The 15,742-nt window shown below is 53.9% G+C and overlaps 1 protein-coding gene across 2 annotated transcripts; it reads right to left on the bottom strand.

Annotated features, from left to right (window-relative positions):
• Nucleotides 1-5,730: 5,730 nt before the first annotated feature.
• On the bottom strand, nucleotides 5,731-15,665 carry LOC115348412 (microtubule-associated proteins 1A/1B light chain 3C-like). Of its 2 annotated transcripts, none has more exons than XM_030031055.2 (7): nucleotides 15,573-15,665; nucleotides 13,822-14,099; nucleotides 13,553-13,672; nucleotides 8,257-8,311; nucleotides 8,112-8,167; nucleotides 7,831-7,937; nucleotides 5,731-7,148 (listed from the first exon to the last, which is right to left on the bottom strand). In XM_030031055.2, the coding sequence occupies exons 2-7, from the start codon at nucleotides 13,909-13,911 to the stop codon at nucleotides 6,959-6,961; spliced, it is 618 nt and encodes a 205-aa protein (XP_029886915.1). In that variant the 5' UTR covers nucleotides 13,912-14,099; nucleotides 15,573-15,665; the 3' UTR covers nucleotides 5,731-6,958. The 2 variants fall into 2 exon arrangements, with proteins under 2 accessions (XP_029886915.1, XP_029886916.1); XM_030031056.2 differs by lacking the exon at nucleotides 15,573-15,665 and adding an exon at nucleotides 15,466-15,537.
• Nucleotides 15,666-15,742: the final 77 nt, after the last annotated feature.

Below are 15,742 nucleotides of genomic sequence, written 5' to 3' on the forward strand. Positions count from 1 at the left end.
GTCTCCTTTTGGACGGGCTACGCCTCGAGCAGGTCCTTGCGCAGTCCTGGTTTAACAGGACTTGATGTAGAAGCTAGCAGATGATTTACAGTCCTCACTGTCAATGATCCTATCCGGCCTCCGCAGAGATCTTGTGTGGTGCTGGCTTCAAACTTTTTAATCAAGAGGCCAAGGTTTGGTGTGCGGTGAAGGGGGTCCCCACGGATGTGAAGGACGCTGAGGGTGAGACCGATGGCGTCTGCAGGGCTGAGGGGTTCAGGCAAAGCGAGGGATAAACCCGATGGAGGTTTGCAGCCAGAGAAACGTCCTTCCCCTCTGCTGCCAGCTTTGTCCTCCTCGTATTGCCCGGCCGGGCAGCAGGACAGCTTGAGCTGTCCTCCAGGTCCTCCTCCACGGTGCTACGGGTGGGTGCAGAGCGGAGGGATGGACGGACAAAGCCGGATCTCAGGGCAGCTCAACGCAAGCCTAGCCTCTTCTCATTCCTCCTCCCTGACTCCTTCCCATGCTGTCCCCATCTACCCTTCTCCGCGGTCATCGTTCTCAACTGTCCTTGCTTCCAACCTGCTTCCCACTGCTCGTTTCCACTCTTTTCTGCTGGGATTGCTCCGTGGCCCCATCCCAGGCTCAATGATATCGCGAAGGCTTTGGCACTCTCTGAATCCTCCTTAATCGGCTGCGGTTCGCTGCCTGGGATTGCAGATTGAAAGAGCAATTCTTTAATTTTATTTTTTTTTGGCTGCTGTTGCGCCGAACAGCAGGAACGCAATTAGCAGCAGCGTTAACGGAGCAATATGGAGCTGGTCCCCCTCTGCTACGCCCTCCTGTGCTGCAGCTTACTTTCTCACCTCTCTCTCATTTCTCACTTTTAGCAGCAAAATAACCAGTGAGTTGAGAGGGTGCATCCCCCCCCCTCACCCCCAAATCACATCTAAAGCCTTTATTTTGAAAGGCAGCCTGCTGTTAGTCATTAATAAACCAGCCAGAGATGATGCTGGATTCCTAGAAGGCTTTTATTCATAACGAGCGTCGATTAGGAAACTTCATCTGATGAACGGATTGCACCGACAGCTCTTGGACACCATCTCTCTGCCGATCAGCGGAGCTCGACGTAGGCACCGAGATGCTTTTGGAGGAGCTGATATCTTCAGCTGGGTCTCTCGTCTGCTCCGGCCACTGTTAGTCCCGCTCCTCCCTGGAGCCGAGGGATGATGCTGGGAGTGCGCGTGGGTCCTGCTGGCTCCTGGGCACCCAGCTCCGTTCATCCCGGCACTGTCCGTCCAGATAATTAAGCTCTGTTTTAAAAATAACCTATGATGTGGCCGGCATTAGTGCTTTATTTCCATGATCTCTTTAAATATGTATCTTACCTCTGCCCGGTGAGAGACAGGAGAGCTCATTAGCTGCAAATCTGGTGCTAATTGCCTGATAGGGAAGGTGAGTCATTCCCAAGCTGTTCCTTACTCATTCGACCAGGGAACCAGCACCAGCCAAAACAAAATCCTGCCTTTTCAGTGCTGCAGGGATGCGGTTGCAGGGTGGGCAAGCCTGGGTGGGTGGGTAGGGGGGTCCTGGGGATATGTGGGTGCACGCAAGTGCCTGTGCTTGCTCCGAGACCCTCAGGGTTTAAAGGCAAGTCCCTTTCCAGCAATGGTGCTCACCTGGCTGGACTCTCCTGGGGGGGATGCTCTGGGGCATGGTGATCCCAGACCCGCCTGGTCCTGGTGCAGGCTCAGGCAGAGCAGCCCATCTGGAGTCAGAGCCTCCGAGTACCTGTTCTGCTATAAAAATATTCCCTCTTGTGGGTTATAAATAGTGTGAGATGTGACTGCAAGTGAAATCACTTTTAATATCAAGTAATGAGAAGAGGAGGAATGCAGGCACTGCTGCTGGGTCAACCTGGATTTAGCTCTGAAATTAAACAGCCTTGGGGGATCCCACGATAAATAACGGGTGAACAAATGGCTCTGAAGAGGAGAAAACATCAAGGCTGGGCTCATAGACCAAGGCAAAGGGGCTCTGCTGGTCTGGCTGCCGTTTATGGAAATAGTTGGACCCTTTGAAGGGCAGCAGCTGGGTACCTGCCCCTAAACGGCTTAAAAATACGCCTTTATTAGCTGTGTCATGCTGCAAGGTGGCACGTGGGCTTGACCTGCGTGCCTTCCTCAGCATCGCTGGCCGGCGGGCTGATGCTCGTAGCACCCGACTGGGCTCAGTGAGGGCAAAGCGTGGGCTGTCTCCTGCCTGGGGATGCTGGGGGTAAAGTCCTGCTGCCTGCATCGCCTGGGCTTGGGCTCCGTTGACGTCCAAGAACTCCTGAACTTGCAAGCTCAGGAAGCACCTTGAGCAAGCCAACGTCTTGTTTGCCATTTGGGGCTATTTTAATGCACCGACCAGGACTGCCCAAACCCCAACTCTAGCAACAAGGTGCAGAAAAACCATTGCAATGGCAGGGGAAGGTTTTGAGGGAGATGGATAGCATAAGAGCACCTCACGAAGGACCTGACACCAGGAAGGAAAGAGTTGAAACCGTTTAGGTACCTTCTTCATCATCACATAGGATCCAAGTGATAGTCGTGAAGCCTGCAGGTGCAGGAGAAGCAAAACCAGAACAAAATAAAAGCCGGACACTTCATGTGACAAGCCACAAAATTTCGTCTGGGGACAAAAAGCAGCCAGAGGAAGTGAGGGCTTAATCACCTCAATCTGGAGATGACTTCATTATTATGGCTTTCATGGAAAACATCTATTCAAGGGCTAGACAAAAGGAACTGAGTATAATCAGGAGCCAGTGTGTTGAGCAGTGTTTCCCACACAAACAGCATCTTCAGAAATGAAAGAACAATTTAAAAAACAAAGGCATGGCAATTCTTCCAACTGATAAAGAGTCCAACAATAGCTATTTACCCACTAATGAACACACAAAACGGCTGTGAAGGGAATCTTAATGAGGAGCGAGGAGGTGAAATCCTGTCCAGCAGTGCACGTCAGGAAATCTCAGTGCTCTGCAGCATCTGGAAAGAAGACGACTTCTGCGCCTGCTTCCGCACGTTGGCTGGTCCCCTTTGGTGCCTCTAGAGAGTAAAGGAGCAACATTGCACAGTGTGTTAAAGAAACGGGGGAGGAAAGTGCTCAGAATTACAGCTGTCTCCTTTACACCCAAATATTGCAAGCCCCTGCTGAGAAAATTAGTTGCTGTATAATTAACTCAGAATTATATTGGCAATAAATATGTAATTATATTTGTACTAGTATAGGCTGCTTGCGATTACAAATGGCATTTAGCAAAATAAATGAACCAGCAAAAAGTCCATCGGCATCCCGTAAAATGCCGGCTGGCATTTATTTTATTTTTAACTGATTTAGAGGAAGAAATGAAACACGTGAAGACCATCCTTCGGCATCCCCGCATCTGGATGGGGGGGAGAGAGATGCTCCCAGTCTGTCAAGCCCAGGGAATGTGTGGTTCTGCGGCACGTTCTGTTCATCGAGCAGTAATTCAGCATCTGGGCATGATCTTCATGTTGGCTGGGCAGCAGCAGAGCCCTGGTTACTGGTGTCACAGAGCACCGTGCTGGTACCTGGACCAAGCTGCAAGGAGTTTATGATCCAGGGGACAAGGCAGGACTGGTCTTGCTTTGCAAAAGTGGGATCCTGAGGATGATAGACCCAAGTTCTCCAGCAATCTGCACTGATGTGCCCTGCCTGGCTGCAGGATGCAGCAGCAAAGGCTCCTGCCAGCATCCCCACACCCCCCCCAATCCACGGGGCAGCTCGGCTGCTGTCTCTCACTGTCCCTAAAAATACATTTTTCCTGGGAAAACCTGCCCAGGGGAGAAGGGCTTTGAGGGCACCTTCCCCCAGCCGCTTCTGCAGGGGGATTTGGGGTGGGGAAAAAGCCAAGTCTCACATTCCCTAAGCTAGCTTCATCCCTCCCAGGAGCCTGGTGCATTTTTACTTTTGCCCGGCTTTGCTGAAGATTCCAAGTCTTCAGAATTGGTTCAGCAACGACGCTGGAAGGCAGCAGGACCCTTTGCGGGCTTCGGCAAAGCTCGGCAAAAGCCCAGCTGCCTTCCAGAGCACCTCAGGGCTTTCACCGGGCTTTGCCGATGCCCACATGGGTCCTTGGCCCCTCTGTTCTGGGCTGGGTGATGGGAAACCCTCCAGCTTCGTGCTTGAGTGCAGCCTTCCCCATCGGCTTCACCTTCATGGAGGAAACTCTGATGTCTGCAAGGAAACAGCTTTTTGGGCTTCCCCTCCTTCCCTGTGATGAGGGGAAGTGGGAAAAGGGCAGGAAAGCGGATTGGGAGAAAAGGTGAGGAAAAAAAAAAAAAGGTGAGAAAAGCTCTTTACCACCAGAGATCAGGGCTTTCCTGGGCTGCACTTCCCCCTTTTTAACCCCTCTCTGCTCCAGACCCCTTTGTTTCACAGGTTATTTCTCACTGCCAGCTAATGAAGGAGTTGAACCTCCTCTGAACCCATAAGGTGCCACATCTTACACCTCTGGGAGCCTTCAGCATTAATTCAACCTGTAATTGAGATATTTTTTTTTTTCCGGCAGGACAAGCCACTCCATCCTTCTCCAGGTTGCACGCGTCTGGTGCAGAGGTGATGCTCTGAGCCGTGAAAGCTTTCAGGGGGAGCATGGCTGCAAGCCTAGTCAGGCTCTCCTTGCTTTCAGCCCCCTCCTTTTGAATGCAGAAGCTTTCTGGGAAGCAATTCTCCAGTGCTAGTGAAAAATACGCTTTCATCTAACAAATACCAGCCCCATCCATCCTGCTCTGACATGAGCTTTGGCCAGGAGAGGATGGATTGAGGGAGGTCTCCCCCAGCCCCCTCCGTACAACGCATGTTGCTTCTCTGTTTTGCTTGTAGCCTGAGGGCTTCCAGGCAGTTTTCAGGTATCCGAGGGATGCTCATGGAAAAATAATGTATGCACACATGCATGCATAAAGGCAATTCAGCATGGAAGGGGATTGAACATCCAGGCTGCTCAGAGCCAGCTCTATGGACTGCAGGGACCCTAATAAATAATATACACACATAAAACAGAGTCCTTGCCCCACAGAGCTCACGGTTTTAATTACAGGATGCCTAGAGGTAGTACGAGCGTGGAGGCTGCGTGTGTGTGTGTGCAAACACTGTGAGGCGTGCCAGCCCCTTCCCTATTCAACAGGGAGAGAGATGAGTTTAGGTATAAGCGGATCAGCTGCAAACTGACAAGTTAAATATACGTTTGTTAAAAAAAACCCACAACCCCAAGCAGGAAGGTGTCTGTTCGGGGAAATGAGCGCTGCCTCCAAACATCTGCCTGGGAAGCTCCAGCAGTTGCAGAGGTAAACGCTGTGGTTGGGATAAGACGGGGAAAAAAGCTGGAGGTGATGGAGCCCGGGTGAAGGGGATGGGGCAAGCAGCAGCACTCTCCCCCCTCCATGGGCACAGACATCCCCTGCAGCACAGTAAATACTTTTTTTGAGCTCCTTTCCTTGGGGAAATCAGGCCTGCGGATCCTCTACGCTCTGTCCCAGCCCTGCTCTGCTCTTTGCTTTAAGGGTTGCAGCTTCGTGCCAGGCAGCTACGAGTATTTCCAGCTGCTCCCCGTGCTCCTGCCTGGTCCAGGCAGGGACAGCTCTGCCTGGTTTTTCCCCTGCCAGCAGCCCAAAGCCACATCAGCCACCACAAGCCCCCCCAAAATGCCAAGCCAGGCTCCTCCATCGCTACGGCTCACCCCTTACCTCCAGCTACCGACTGGCACGGAGCTGTCATCCCCCCCCCCCCCAAAAAATACCTCTGGCACCCCAGCTTAGCCTTGAGCCAGCCTGAAGCCTCAGGAAGAAACCTGCTGCTGCACAGTTTGGGGGTGCAGCCAGTCGGGGTGGGGGGCACAGTATAGACCCCCGCTCCCCAGTTTCATCCCAGTACAGGAGAGGGACTCATCCCAACTCCCCCCCCCCCAGCAGCGCATCAAGGACCCAGCTCCTGCTGTCGTGGCAGCTAATTTTAGAGCTTATTTATTAACATTTTAACATGAAACGTGCATGAAATATTCACCCAGTGTGACAATGCATTTTATGGCAAGGGAAGCCTTAAATATTTAAGAGGTGTTTTGCAGTATCAGTGGCAGGAAGCATTTATGTCTGACTCACAGCACAGCACTACAATTTGAGCTCAGCTAATCCCTGCTGCGGGTTTTAGCTACGTGCCCCGTCCTTAGGGTGCTGGTTTGAGGTGGAGGGGATCAAACCCCCCCTTATTCCGCAGAGGGGAGCGAGATGGGGAGCTGCTTTTCTGCAGGAGGGTCTCTCCCAGGCTGCTTTTGCAATGGGGGGAGCAAAGTCCTTTCCCCTCTTCGCTCTCGCTCCCCCAGCTCAGCTACTGGCAGCCCAGCAAAGCCAGGGACAAAGCCCCGAGTTTAAGGCTGGCTTCACAGCCGAGGGACGAGCTGCAGTTTGGATGACCAGAAGCACCAGTCCAATTTTCTTTATTCCACATCTCAAGAGCACAGACGCTCGAGCGGCAGCTAGAATGGACACGCAGCTTAACAAAAACCTGCACAAACCGTGAAACTCCCCATACCCGATCCTATTAGGAGAGGCATTTAGAAGGAGCCTAAGTTTTCTGAACAGGGATGACAGGTTGTAAAGCCCTTCAGAAGAGCCAGTTAGAAAAATAACCTTCCTGTGGATCAGAGTAAACCAGCACCATCTTCTGCTGTGGCAGGAGAATCATTTGTATTTAAAGCCACAAGATTAAGGAGGCATCGAGTGGAGTTTTTAAGACCATTACAAGGCTGAGCCTGTCAAACTGCAGCCAGAGAGAAGGCAAGGTTTGGTCCAGCCACAATTTGGGGCTCCCCACCGATTTTAAGCCAAGTTTGGAGAGATACATCCCCGATCTCACCAGCGTTGGGAGCCCCGAGACGAGCAGCCACGAGGACACGGTGGTGGCAGGTGGTTTGGGGTCAAGCAGCCGCTGGCTTGCCGGAGGAAGAGCTGCCGAACATCTCCTGCGAGGCGTAGGTCAGGTAGAGAAAGCCATCCTCATCCTTGTTGTCCCGGTACAGCTCCTGCATGGTGACGGCCATGTTCGGCAACCCTTTGTTGTTCACCAGCAGGTAGAAGGTCTGGGAGGAGGTCAGGCAGAGCCGCGTCCTGCCGAGAGGAAGACGAAGGCAGCGTGCAAGCAACGTGGCATTCGGGGAGGCTCCGTTTGTGGGAACACTGTGCTGGCTCAGATATTTAGTGGTTCCTCCTAAAGGGTCCAAGCTTCACCATCACCTCCCCTGGGTGCCAGCCACCCACCAGCACCCACAGGTACAAAGGTGGGGGCTAGGGCACGGCCAGCTGCTCCCCAAAACATCTGTAAGGGCTGAACCCCAGCCACAAGCTCTCACCTCCATCCATCCTGAACTGTGCTGCCAGGAGATGTTGGTCCTCGGGAGGGATTTTGAGCAGAGCCCAGAGCACAAAGGTTTCAAATCAGCTGCAACAGTGCTGCTTGTTTGCAGGGCTGCTAATCACCTACCCCCAATTAGTGACTCACCTGTGCTGCAGGTCCCCAGGAAAAGAGCTAATTGTCACCTTTTATCCCAGCAAGGGTGGAGGAATCCTGCCGTGAGGCACCCCATGCATTGGCAATCAAATCCTCTTTGCTAATTACAAAGGCTAATTGTGTTAGGCTAAATCTAAACAGTTGCCCAGTTGAGCAGCCAAAAAGCTGTTTCCCAGGACTAGCTGCATCTAGACTGGGCTTTTGCCCTGGTCTGGGGCTGCAGACCCCCCCACCGCTTGCCCCAAGCAAGCCTGGGGACCCTCTGTATCATTAGCCACTTACCGCAGGGTGACAGCAAACTGGGACAGGGGCAGGTCCTGGGACACCAGAAACTTGGTCCTGTTCAAGGGGGGCAAGGTCTTCTCCTTCTGGTAGCGTTCCACAACCACCTGCAGCGGGGAGAAGACGCTGGAGCAGGGAGGCAGGGACTGGGAGGCTTTGGGACCGCTCTGGCAGGGGTACCCAGAAAAGCAAAAAATGGAGCCGTAAAGCCTTTAGCAAAGACTCTCACAGCTCGCCTTTCAGCATCAGTGGCCACAAAGAAAGCGGGGTGCAGCCCTTACCGGGATCTTGTTGGGATATTTTATCCGTATCTCTGTCACTTCGTGCATCCTGGTAGCTGCGGAAGAGAAAAGAAAGAGCAACAAGCGCAGTGCAGCCCATCACCGCGTCCCTGCTCCGCTGCTCCCCTTATCCCCAGTAACGTACCGAGGCTTTTCCTCTGCTTGAACGGGCGAGAGCTGCTGTCGCCTGGCTGCATCTTCTGGAAGGAGGAGATGGATTGAGGCACGGGCAGGAATCGTTTGCCCCTGAGCCCTACCACGGGCAGCTGCTGCTGGCAGAGCTCCTAATATAGGCTCATCCTGCCCCACCTGGGCTGGGGTGCTCAGCAGGGTGCTGGGCTCTGCTGGGATGGATGGATGGATGGATGGATGGATGGATGGATGGAGCGAGTGGAGCTGGGGATTTGCTCCCCACGGATATTTTAGGGAGCAGCTGGCCATGCCCTAGCACCCAACCTCACGCCTGCGGGTGCCGTTGGGTGACCAGCACCGGAGGGCGGTGATGCTGAAGCCTGGTCCCATCAGAAGGGACGAATGATTTAAAGTCCTTAATTTCCCCCCAGGACCCGTGCTTTGATTAACGAACGGGATTTGTCTTCCCTGGGAGAGGACTCGGCATGAAGCACGGCAGAACCGGTGCCAGCCCAGCATCCCCTCCGCGTGCCCCGGCAGGCTGCAGACGCGCTTTTATTTTCTCCGTGAGCTGGGAATTATCACTTCCCCCGCTTCATCCGAAGGGCCCCGGACCCTGGGGGCCCTCCCTACACCCCCATGGGACCCCCAAGAACCCCTATGTCCCCCACATGTCCCAGGGGCAGAAGCCGGGCGAACGAAGGATTAGATAATGTGGATTAGGTAATAAGTGATGGTCCGAGGCGGTTATCGCAGCCAGCAGTAATTCTCCGCTCAGCAAGCGGCTGCGGATGGAGTTGCTGATGGAAAAGGGAGTCTGGGGGCATTTACCCCCCCGCCCCGTCCCTCTCTGCCCCGGGAGGGTGGGAGGTGAGGGATAACACCCTGCCCCAGCACATCAATCCCACCCGGAGCAGGACCCGGTTGCGGGCGCTGCCGCTACCCGGCAAATATCGGCATGCGTTATCCTGACAGTTTAATTCTTGCGCTATCTCTGTTTTGATTTAACGAGGGGCTTGTGTCAGGTGGGATCCATAAAGCTGCCGAGAAGCCGGCTCATTCGCATGCTGCAGGTATTTTTCATGCAATGCCAATTCCCTGGGTCAGGAGAGAGGCGGCTTTTGAAAACAAATTAGACCCCATTATGCCAATTAGACCCCATTTGTCTTTTTATATTTTTTTTTTTTTTCCCCCTTCATTTTTCTTCCAGAGCCGCTCATGCGTGCTCCACAGGCTCCCACCCCCCCGGAGGAGGCAAAAGCAGCCCAGCTCATTTAGACACACCAGAGCCTTCAATTACCCTCGTTTAAATAAGCTCTTTGGCATAACGGGTCCTTTTGGGCTGCAGCTGCTGGAGGAGGGAGGTGGCTTAGGAAGGAGGTGCTGCCTTTGGGAGCAGATGCACCTTGCTGAGCATCCCAGGCACATCCCGGTCTCCGGCCGCTGGCGTTATCCTCCGAACAAGGTGAAATCCCGGTTGGGTTTGTCCCCACCTTGCACCGAGCACCTCAGCCACTGCCCCGGGGTGTAACAGAGCACGGGCCGATCATCACCCTATTTTTTTTTTCCTGACGTTTCATATACATATTTAATATATTTTGCCATTGTGCGATGTACTAGTCTGTATTACTTTGCCATTAAAAAAAAAAATAAATCTCTCAGACGCACTCATCACTGGTTTGGAAAATTACATTAGCAATATATATTCCATCTGTGTAGCGAGTTAAGCCATTATAAATTTATAGCCCTAATAAATTTAATTCTGGAAAGTTTGCGTGGGATTTGAAGTGGAGTTTTGCGGGGGGGGGGGGCATTTTCCTCCCAGGTGATTTCTTAACAATAAACTGATAAATATTAAAGTGCCTCTCAATTTGCTAATAAAAGGAATCGATTACTGTTCACTGACTTAATTCTGCTTCCAGGCAAGTGCTAATAGCTTTGCTGTGAGCAGAAAAAGTTGTGAATTAAAAAAAAAAAAAAAAATTAAAATCCCCATTTTAAATTAGTTCATTAATGGTGAGCATCTATTATTTATCGGTTTAATTTCCAACTATTGCTGCGGTACTGGGCTGGGCTCTGGAATCCCAGGTCGTCATGGAAATGTGATGCTTTCATTAGCATGAACTAATTAATTAAAGATGAAGGGAAATTGGTTTTCCTGATTTGGGGAGGGCGGGAGTTTTTTACATCCATGCTTTGTCCCTGGCATCATCCCCTCTGCTGAAATGGGGTTTGTATTTGCCAAATCGGAGCCGGGAGCCTCACATGGAGCGTGAGCATCTGCGAGGAGCCCCCGAAGATTAATTTCCTTGGAGAGTAAATATCGCCGGAATAATCCAAATAAGATAAAATAAATTTAAAAAAAAAAGAAATGCAGGCACAGACCTGGGATATGGGAGGTAAAATTTATACCTCCAGCTTCCCCAGCTGCCGGCTTCGCCTGCGGGAAGCGGGATCTCATCTGTATTCCTGCCTGCCTGCTCCGGGCCCTCGCGGAGCAAATTTCAGCTGAAACTCATAAATAAATCCTCTTCTGCACAAGTTAAGTTTTATTCATAGCTCATTTTGTGATACACTGGAATAAAATAAAATTAAAAAAAAAAAAAATCCCCCTAGATTTATCTTTAATCTCACATTAAATATTAAAGTGGGAATCTCAGCCCCAGCCCGGGGCCAGGCTGCCCCAGGGCTGTGGGTAGAGGAGCCCCAGCTGGCGGGGGGGGGGGCTGACAGGAGATTTTGGGGGGGGTCTCTCACCCCCCCCAGATTCTCAGAGGTCCCTGTTATCTTTGCTACGCAGCTGGGGGGGTGTTCAGCCATACCCCCAGCACCCCTCAAACCTGCCCTGGGGTTTCAGCGTTTCACTGGGTATGTATAGCTGTAAGATATATAATGTATCTCTCTATATTACAGGAATCTATATATATTATAGCTAATATGTATATATTATGGCTAAGATTTCTCTATATTATAGCTAATATGTATATATTATAGCTAAGATTTCTCTATATTATAGCTAATATGTATATATTATAGCTAAGATTTCTATATTTTATAGCTAGTATGTATATATTATAGCTAGGATTTCTCTATCTTACAGTTAATATGTATATATTATAGCTAAGATTTCTATATTTTATAGCTAACATATATATTATAGCTAAGATTTCTCTATACGTTATAGATACCTAAATATATTATAGAGCAGATATCTCTAAGGAGGGTTGTGCCCTGCTGCCTGCTGCTGGTCCTCACCCGGCGAGGAACAGAGGATGCTACGAGCAAGCTAATAGACAGGTTCTTCCAACAGCAGCAATTTGGCCCCGGGGAAGACCCCCAACCCATCAATTATCTCTGGCGAGGGGCCGACAAACGCGTCCAGCACAGCATCGCCGGTTGCCGGTGGATAATAAAGCCTGGGGAGCAGGCGGAGGGTCCCGGGGGCAGCGGGACGAGGGATTGAAGCCCAGCTTTTCGCTTTTCCGCGGCCTATTTTAGCAACGACAGCTCTACGCTCCCGCTGCTAACCGCTTCCCTTCCATAAATAAGCCTCAATTATTGAGCGCCCGCTGGTTTTTTCGTTAGGGGGAAAGTCCCTGGCGGGCCGTGACGGGCGCAGCGGCTGCAAACACAACACTACGGCTCTGCAGTAAACATGATTAGTGCCGTATCCCCGGCTCGGGCAGGCGCGGGGGTGGATTTGCTGATGCTTTAATGACGAAGCGAGTTATTAACGGGAGGGCTGGTGCTTGGCGAGCCGGCAGACGGTTACCCAGGCTCGGACGAGGGGTCCCACTGGGGTCCCACCGAGCCCACGCCGCTGGGGACACGGCACCGGGGTCTGTCGTAGCCCCTTTGGGGGGTTTCTCAGGAACCTGGGCACCCCGGGCGTTGGGAACATCCGAAATATTTTGGAAACCCTTTTTTTAACACCATCCAGAGGAACCGCAGCCACCAGCACCCTCCGGCTTGGGCGCTGCGTCCCCCCCCCCCCCCCCCCCCAGCTCCATCCCCAGCCGGGATCAGAGCTGAATAACCAATTCACCTCCTGTTAGGGCTGAGCCTTCGCAAGAATTACAATAAGCTGGAAAAACCCAGCCTGCAGGATGAGTGATTTTGGGCAGGGAGACAGGCTGTTTTCCAGAAGAGTTTCTACATGTGTAAGGTTATTAAGTGCCCTGGGTTATTTTTTTTTTTCCCACCTCCCCCCTTCCTTTTGTAGCCTAATAAATAGCAGCACAAAGGAAAAACACGTTGGTTTGTGTGGTTTTTTTTTTTCCCCCCCAGCTGTAGGCACCAACCTAACGTTCCTTGAACAGCAGCTGCACTGCAGCACTCGCTGCATCGCCTCGGCGGGGACGGGGCTCCGGTCCCATCCCCGTCCCCACGCAGGGTCCCCCTCTAAGGACACCCGAGGTTGAGGGGTGCAGGGAAGGTGACCAAGGTCCCTGCGTGGCAGTCAGTGGCATTGCCCTCGTCCCGATGTTCCCCTCCCCGGTGAGCCTTTCCCCAAAGCTTTATCTCATCCCCATCAATCTTCATTACCGAGCCCGCTGGCTCGAGCGCTGCGGTGGCATTTTTGGGAGCTCAATCCAGCCTGGGTTTGAAGGTGGGGGACAAGCGCCAGCACCAGGAGAGGGGAAGAAGTGGGAAGAGTCTCGGAGAGATGCTGCGGGGCAGGGCTCGAGGAGCGGGGGGGTTGGCTGGGGATGACCACCCCTGCGGTTCCGTGTCGGCCGTGGGGCTGTCCCTGCGGTGAGGGACGCAGCATCTCTGGCACTGGGAATGACTAACCCGTGGCATGAGGAGGCCGAGGTCCGGAGACCCTCTGTGGTGCCCATTCCTGTGTCCCGGCACAGCTTCGTGCCGAGGGTTCGCTGCATGGGTGGGACGCTTGTCTGGGATGGGGATAGGGATGGGATGGGGAAGGGATTGGGATGGGATGGGGAGATAGGGATGGGATGGGGAAGGGATTGGGATGGGGATGGAATTGGGATGGGGAAGGGATGGGGAAGGGATTGGGATGGGGATGGAATTGGGATGGGGAAGGGATGGGGATGGGGATGGGAGGGGGAAGGGATTGGGATGGGGATGGAATTGGGATGGGGAAGGGATGGGGAAGGGATTGGGATGGGGATGGAATTGGGGATGGGGAAGGGACGGGGATGGGATGGGGATGGGATGCCTGCACTTTGGCTCCCAACCCCTTGCTGTTCCCTGCTCCCTTTGCACCGCAGCAGCCAGCACCCCTCTGCGTGCCTCCTGCCTTAGTCACCTACTGTCAGGGGAAAAAAACAAAAAACACCCACCCCTCGCTTTGCTGGAAGCCACGGCGTGAGAAATGAGCGCTCCTCGCAGGCGAGCAGCAGCCGTGCTGCGGGCTGAGCCTGGATTAATATCTCAGTCCACAGGTCGCTTGGATACAGCCTCTGCCGAGATGGGGAGGCTTGCTCAGGCACTAATTGCTAAATAATCGCTGCAGGGGGTTTGCCAGCCACTGCCCGGAACCGTCAGGCGTGTGGCTGCACATTGCACACCCCTCGCACGATGCAAAGACCTCCATCCTCCTCCTCCTCACCTGGCTTTGCTCAATAACCGGCCTCGCCGTGCCAAGCCGGGCGCCGGAGCAGTGCCTGCTCTTGGCCGCTGGCCCACGCGTCCTTCCCATCGCAAATTAAACTCCCTGCATGAGCGAGTCTCAAGCCACGGCGTGAAAAGTGGCCGGCGGGGTCTTGGCCGAGCAGCCCTTCACGTCCCGCTCGCTGGGGCTGGGGCAGAGCCGCTTCGGTCGGAGCTCGCAGCGTGGAGTTAATCGTCTTCCCATGGTCACAGCCCGGCTGGGATGCAGGAACGGAGCTGGAAAACCAGGGATGTGCTTCAGCGGGTGCAGCCTGAGCAGGGTGGGAGCCCAGCACCCAAATCCAGCAGCACCCTGATGTTCCTCCATCACCCAGCCGGCGCCGGGGCCAAGGTGTTTCCCCGAGTGCCTGGATGATGCTCTGCAGAAGGGGCAGATCTTTCCCTCCCCCGGGACCTATGGATGCCCCCCCCAACCCAACAAGCCCATCGGCACGGTCAGGGGCGAGCCGAGCTTCCCAGCACCCCAAAACACGCTGCCACGGCGGGGGGGGCTGCCGAGATCCAGCATCACCGCAGCCCTCCGAACCCGCTCCTCTCGCACATAAGCAGCTGATGGGATTAGCAGGGATTATCCTCTTGTTCCCCACTCCTCTCTCGAGAGGAGAATAAACGTGACAAGGTGCTTCCAGCTTCGATTTGATGCTCTCGACCCAGGCACCGGCTCCGTGATGCTGTCTCCGGGGCAGGGGTGGGCTCCAGAGCTGGACCAGACCCCCCCCACCCCACCTTTCCCCTGCCCAAATCCTGCGAAGGTCCCGGAGCTGCGATGGGGAATCAGAAGGACTGATGTGTGGGCTTTAACGCACCCTGTCTCCATCCCCATCCTTGTCCCCATCCTGCCAGCATCCCCACGCAGATCTCTACCCAGGTTTGGGGTGTGGGGGGGTCTCTGCTTGCAGTGTGTCATCACCCCCACCACCTCAATTTGCAAAGCATCTCGCAGGGTGCAAGCTGACACGTAGCCCTGGGAAGTGCAGCTCTGCAACTTGATTTTTACAGGACCATTTTAAGCTTTATTACGCCTGATCATGCCCACGGGAGGTTTGCCTGAGCGGCGAGGCTGCCTGCCGAGCCCTGTGTCCCCTCCGCCTCCTCCAGCCCCGTGTCCCTCCATCCCTTTGTCCCCTTCCACCCCGTCTCCTCCATCCCTTCCGCACCTCCTCCATCCCTTCCATCTCCCCCACATCTCCTCCATCCATCCCATCTCCCCCACATCTCCTCCATCCATCCCATCTCCCCCACATCTCCTCCATCCATCCCATCTCCCCCACATCTCCTCCATCCCTTCCATCTCCCCCACATCTCCTCCATCCCTTCCATCTCCCCCACATCTCCTCCATCCCTTCCATCTCCCCCACATCTCCTCCATCCCTTCCATCTCCCCCACATCTCCTCCATCCCTTCCATCTCCCCCACATCTCCTCCATCCCTTCCATCTCCCCCACATCTCCTCCATCCATCCCATCTCCCCCACATCTCCTCCATCCCTTCCATCTCCCCCACATCTCCTCCATCCCTTCCATCTCCCCCACATCTCCTCCATCCCTTCCATCTCCCCCACATCTCCTCCATCCCTCCTCACCCCTGGGCAGAAGGATCCCGCTCTCCCCCAGGGCCAGGATCCTGCTGCCCCGGCCTCGTTGGGTGCTCATTTTGGGGCAAGCCACCCATGCAGGGTCCGCTCCCCACCTTGCAGGGTCTGCTCCCCCCTCGCTCGCCGCAGCTGCGCTATAATTTCCCTTCCTTTCCTTCTCGCCTTGCCCAGCTCTGCTGTAATTTCCCCAGCGCCCGCACCCGCATGCATTAAACATGCCCATAAACAACATCGCTGGCTGCCGGCGCACATCTGGAGGAGAGGG

The sequence above is a fragment of the Aquila chrysaetos genome, chromosome 11 (assembly GCF_900496995.4).
Source record: "Aquila chrysaetos chrysaetos chromosome 11, bAquChr1.4, whole genome shotgun sequence".
Taxonomy (NCBI): domain Eukaryota; kingdom Metazoa; phylum Chordata; class Aves; order Accipitriformes; family Accipitridae; genus Aquila; species Aquila chrysaetos.

Bases quoted from the DNA above. Each gene is read 5' to 3' on its own strand.
- LOC115348412 (XM_030031055.2), bottom strand. From the start codon at position 13,911: ATGGGAAGGACGCGTGGGCCAGCGGCCAAGAGCAGGCACTGCTCCGGC. The intron at 13,673-13,821 runs GTGAGGAGGAGG...CCATCTCGGCAG, and splicing joins CGGTTATTGAGCAAAGCCAG to AGGCTGTATCCAAGCGACCT. The intron at 8,168-8,256 runs GTACGTTACTGG...TCTCTTCCGCAG, and splicing joins CAAGCAGAGGAAAAGCCTCG to CTACCAGGATGCACGAAGTG.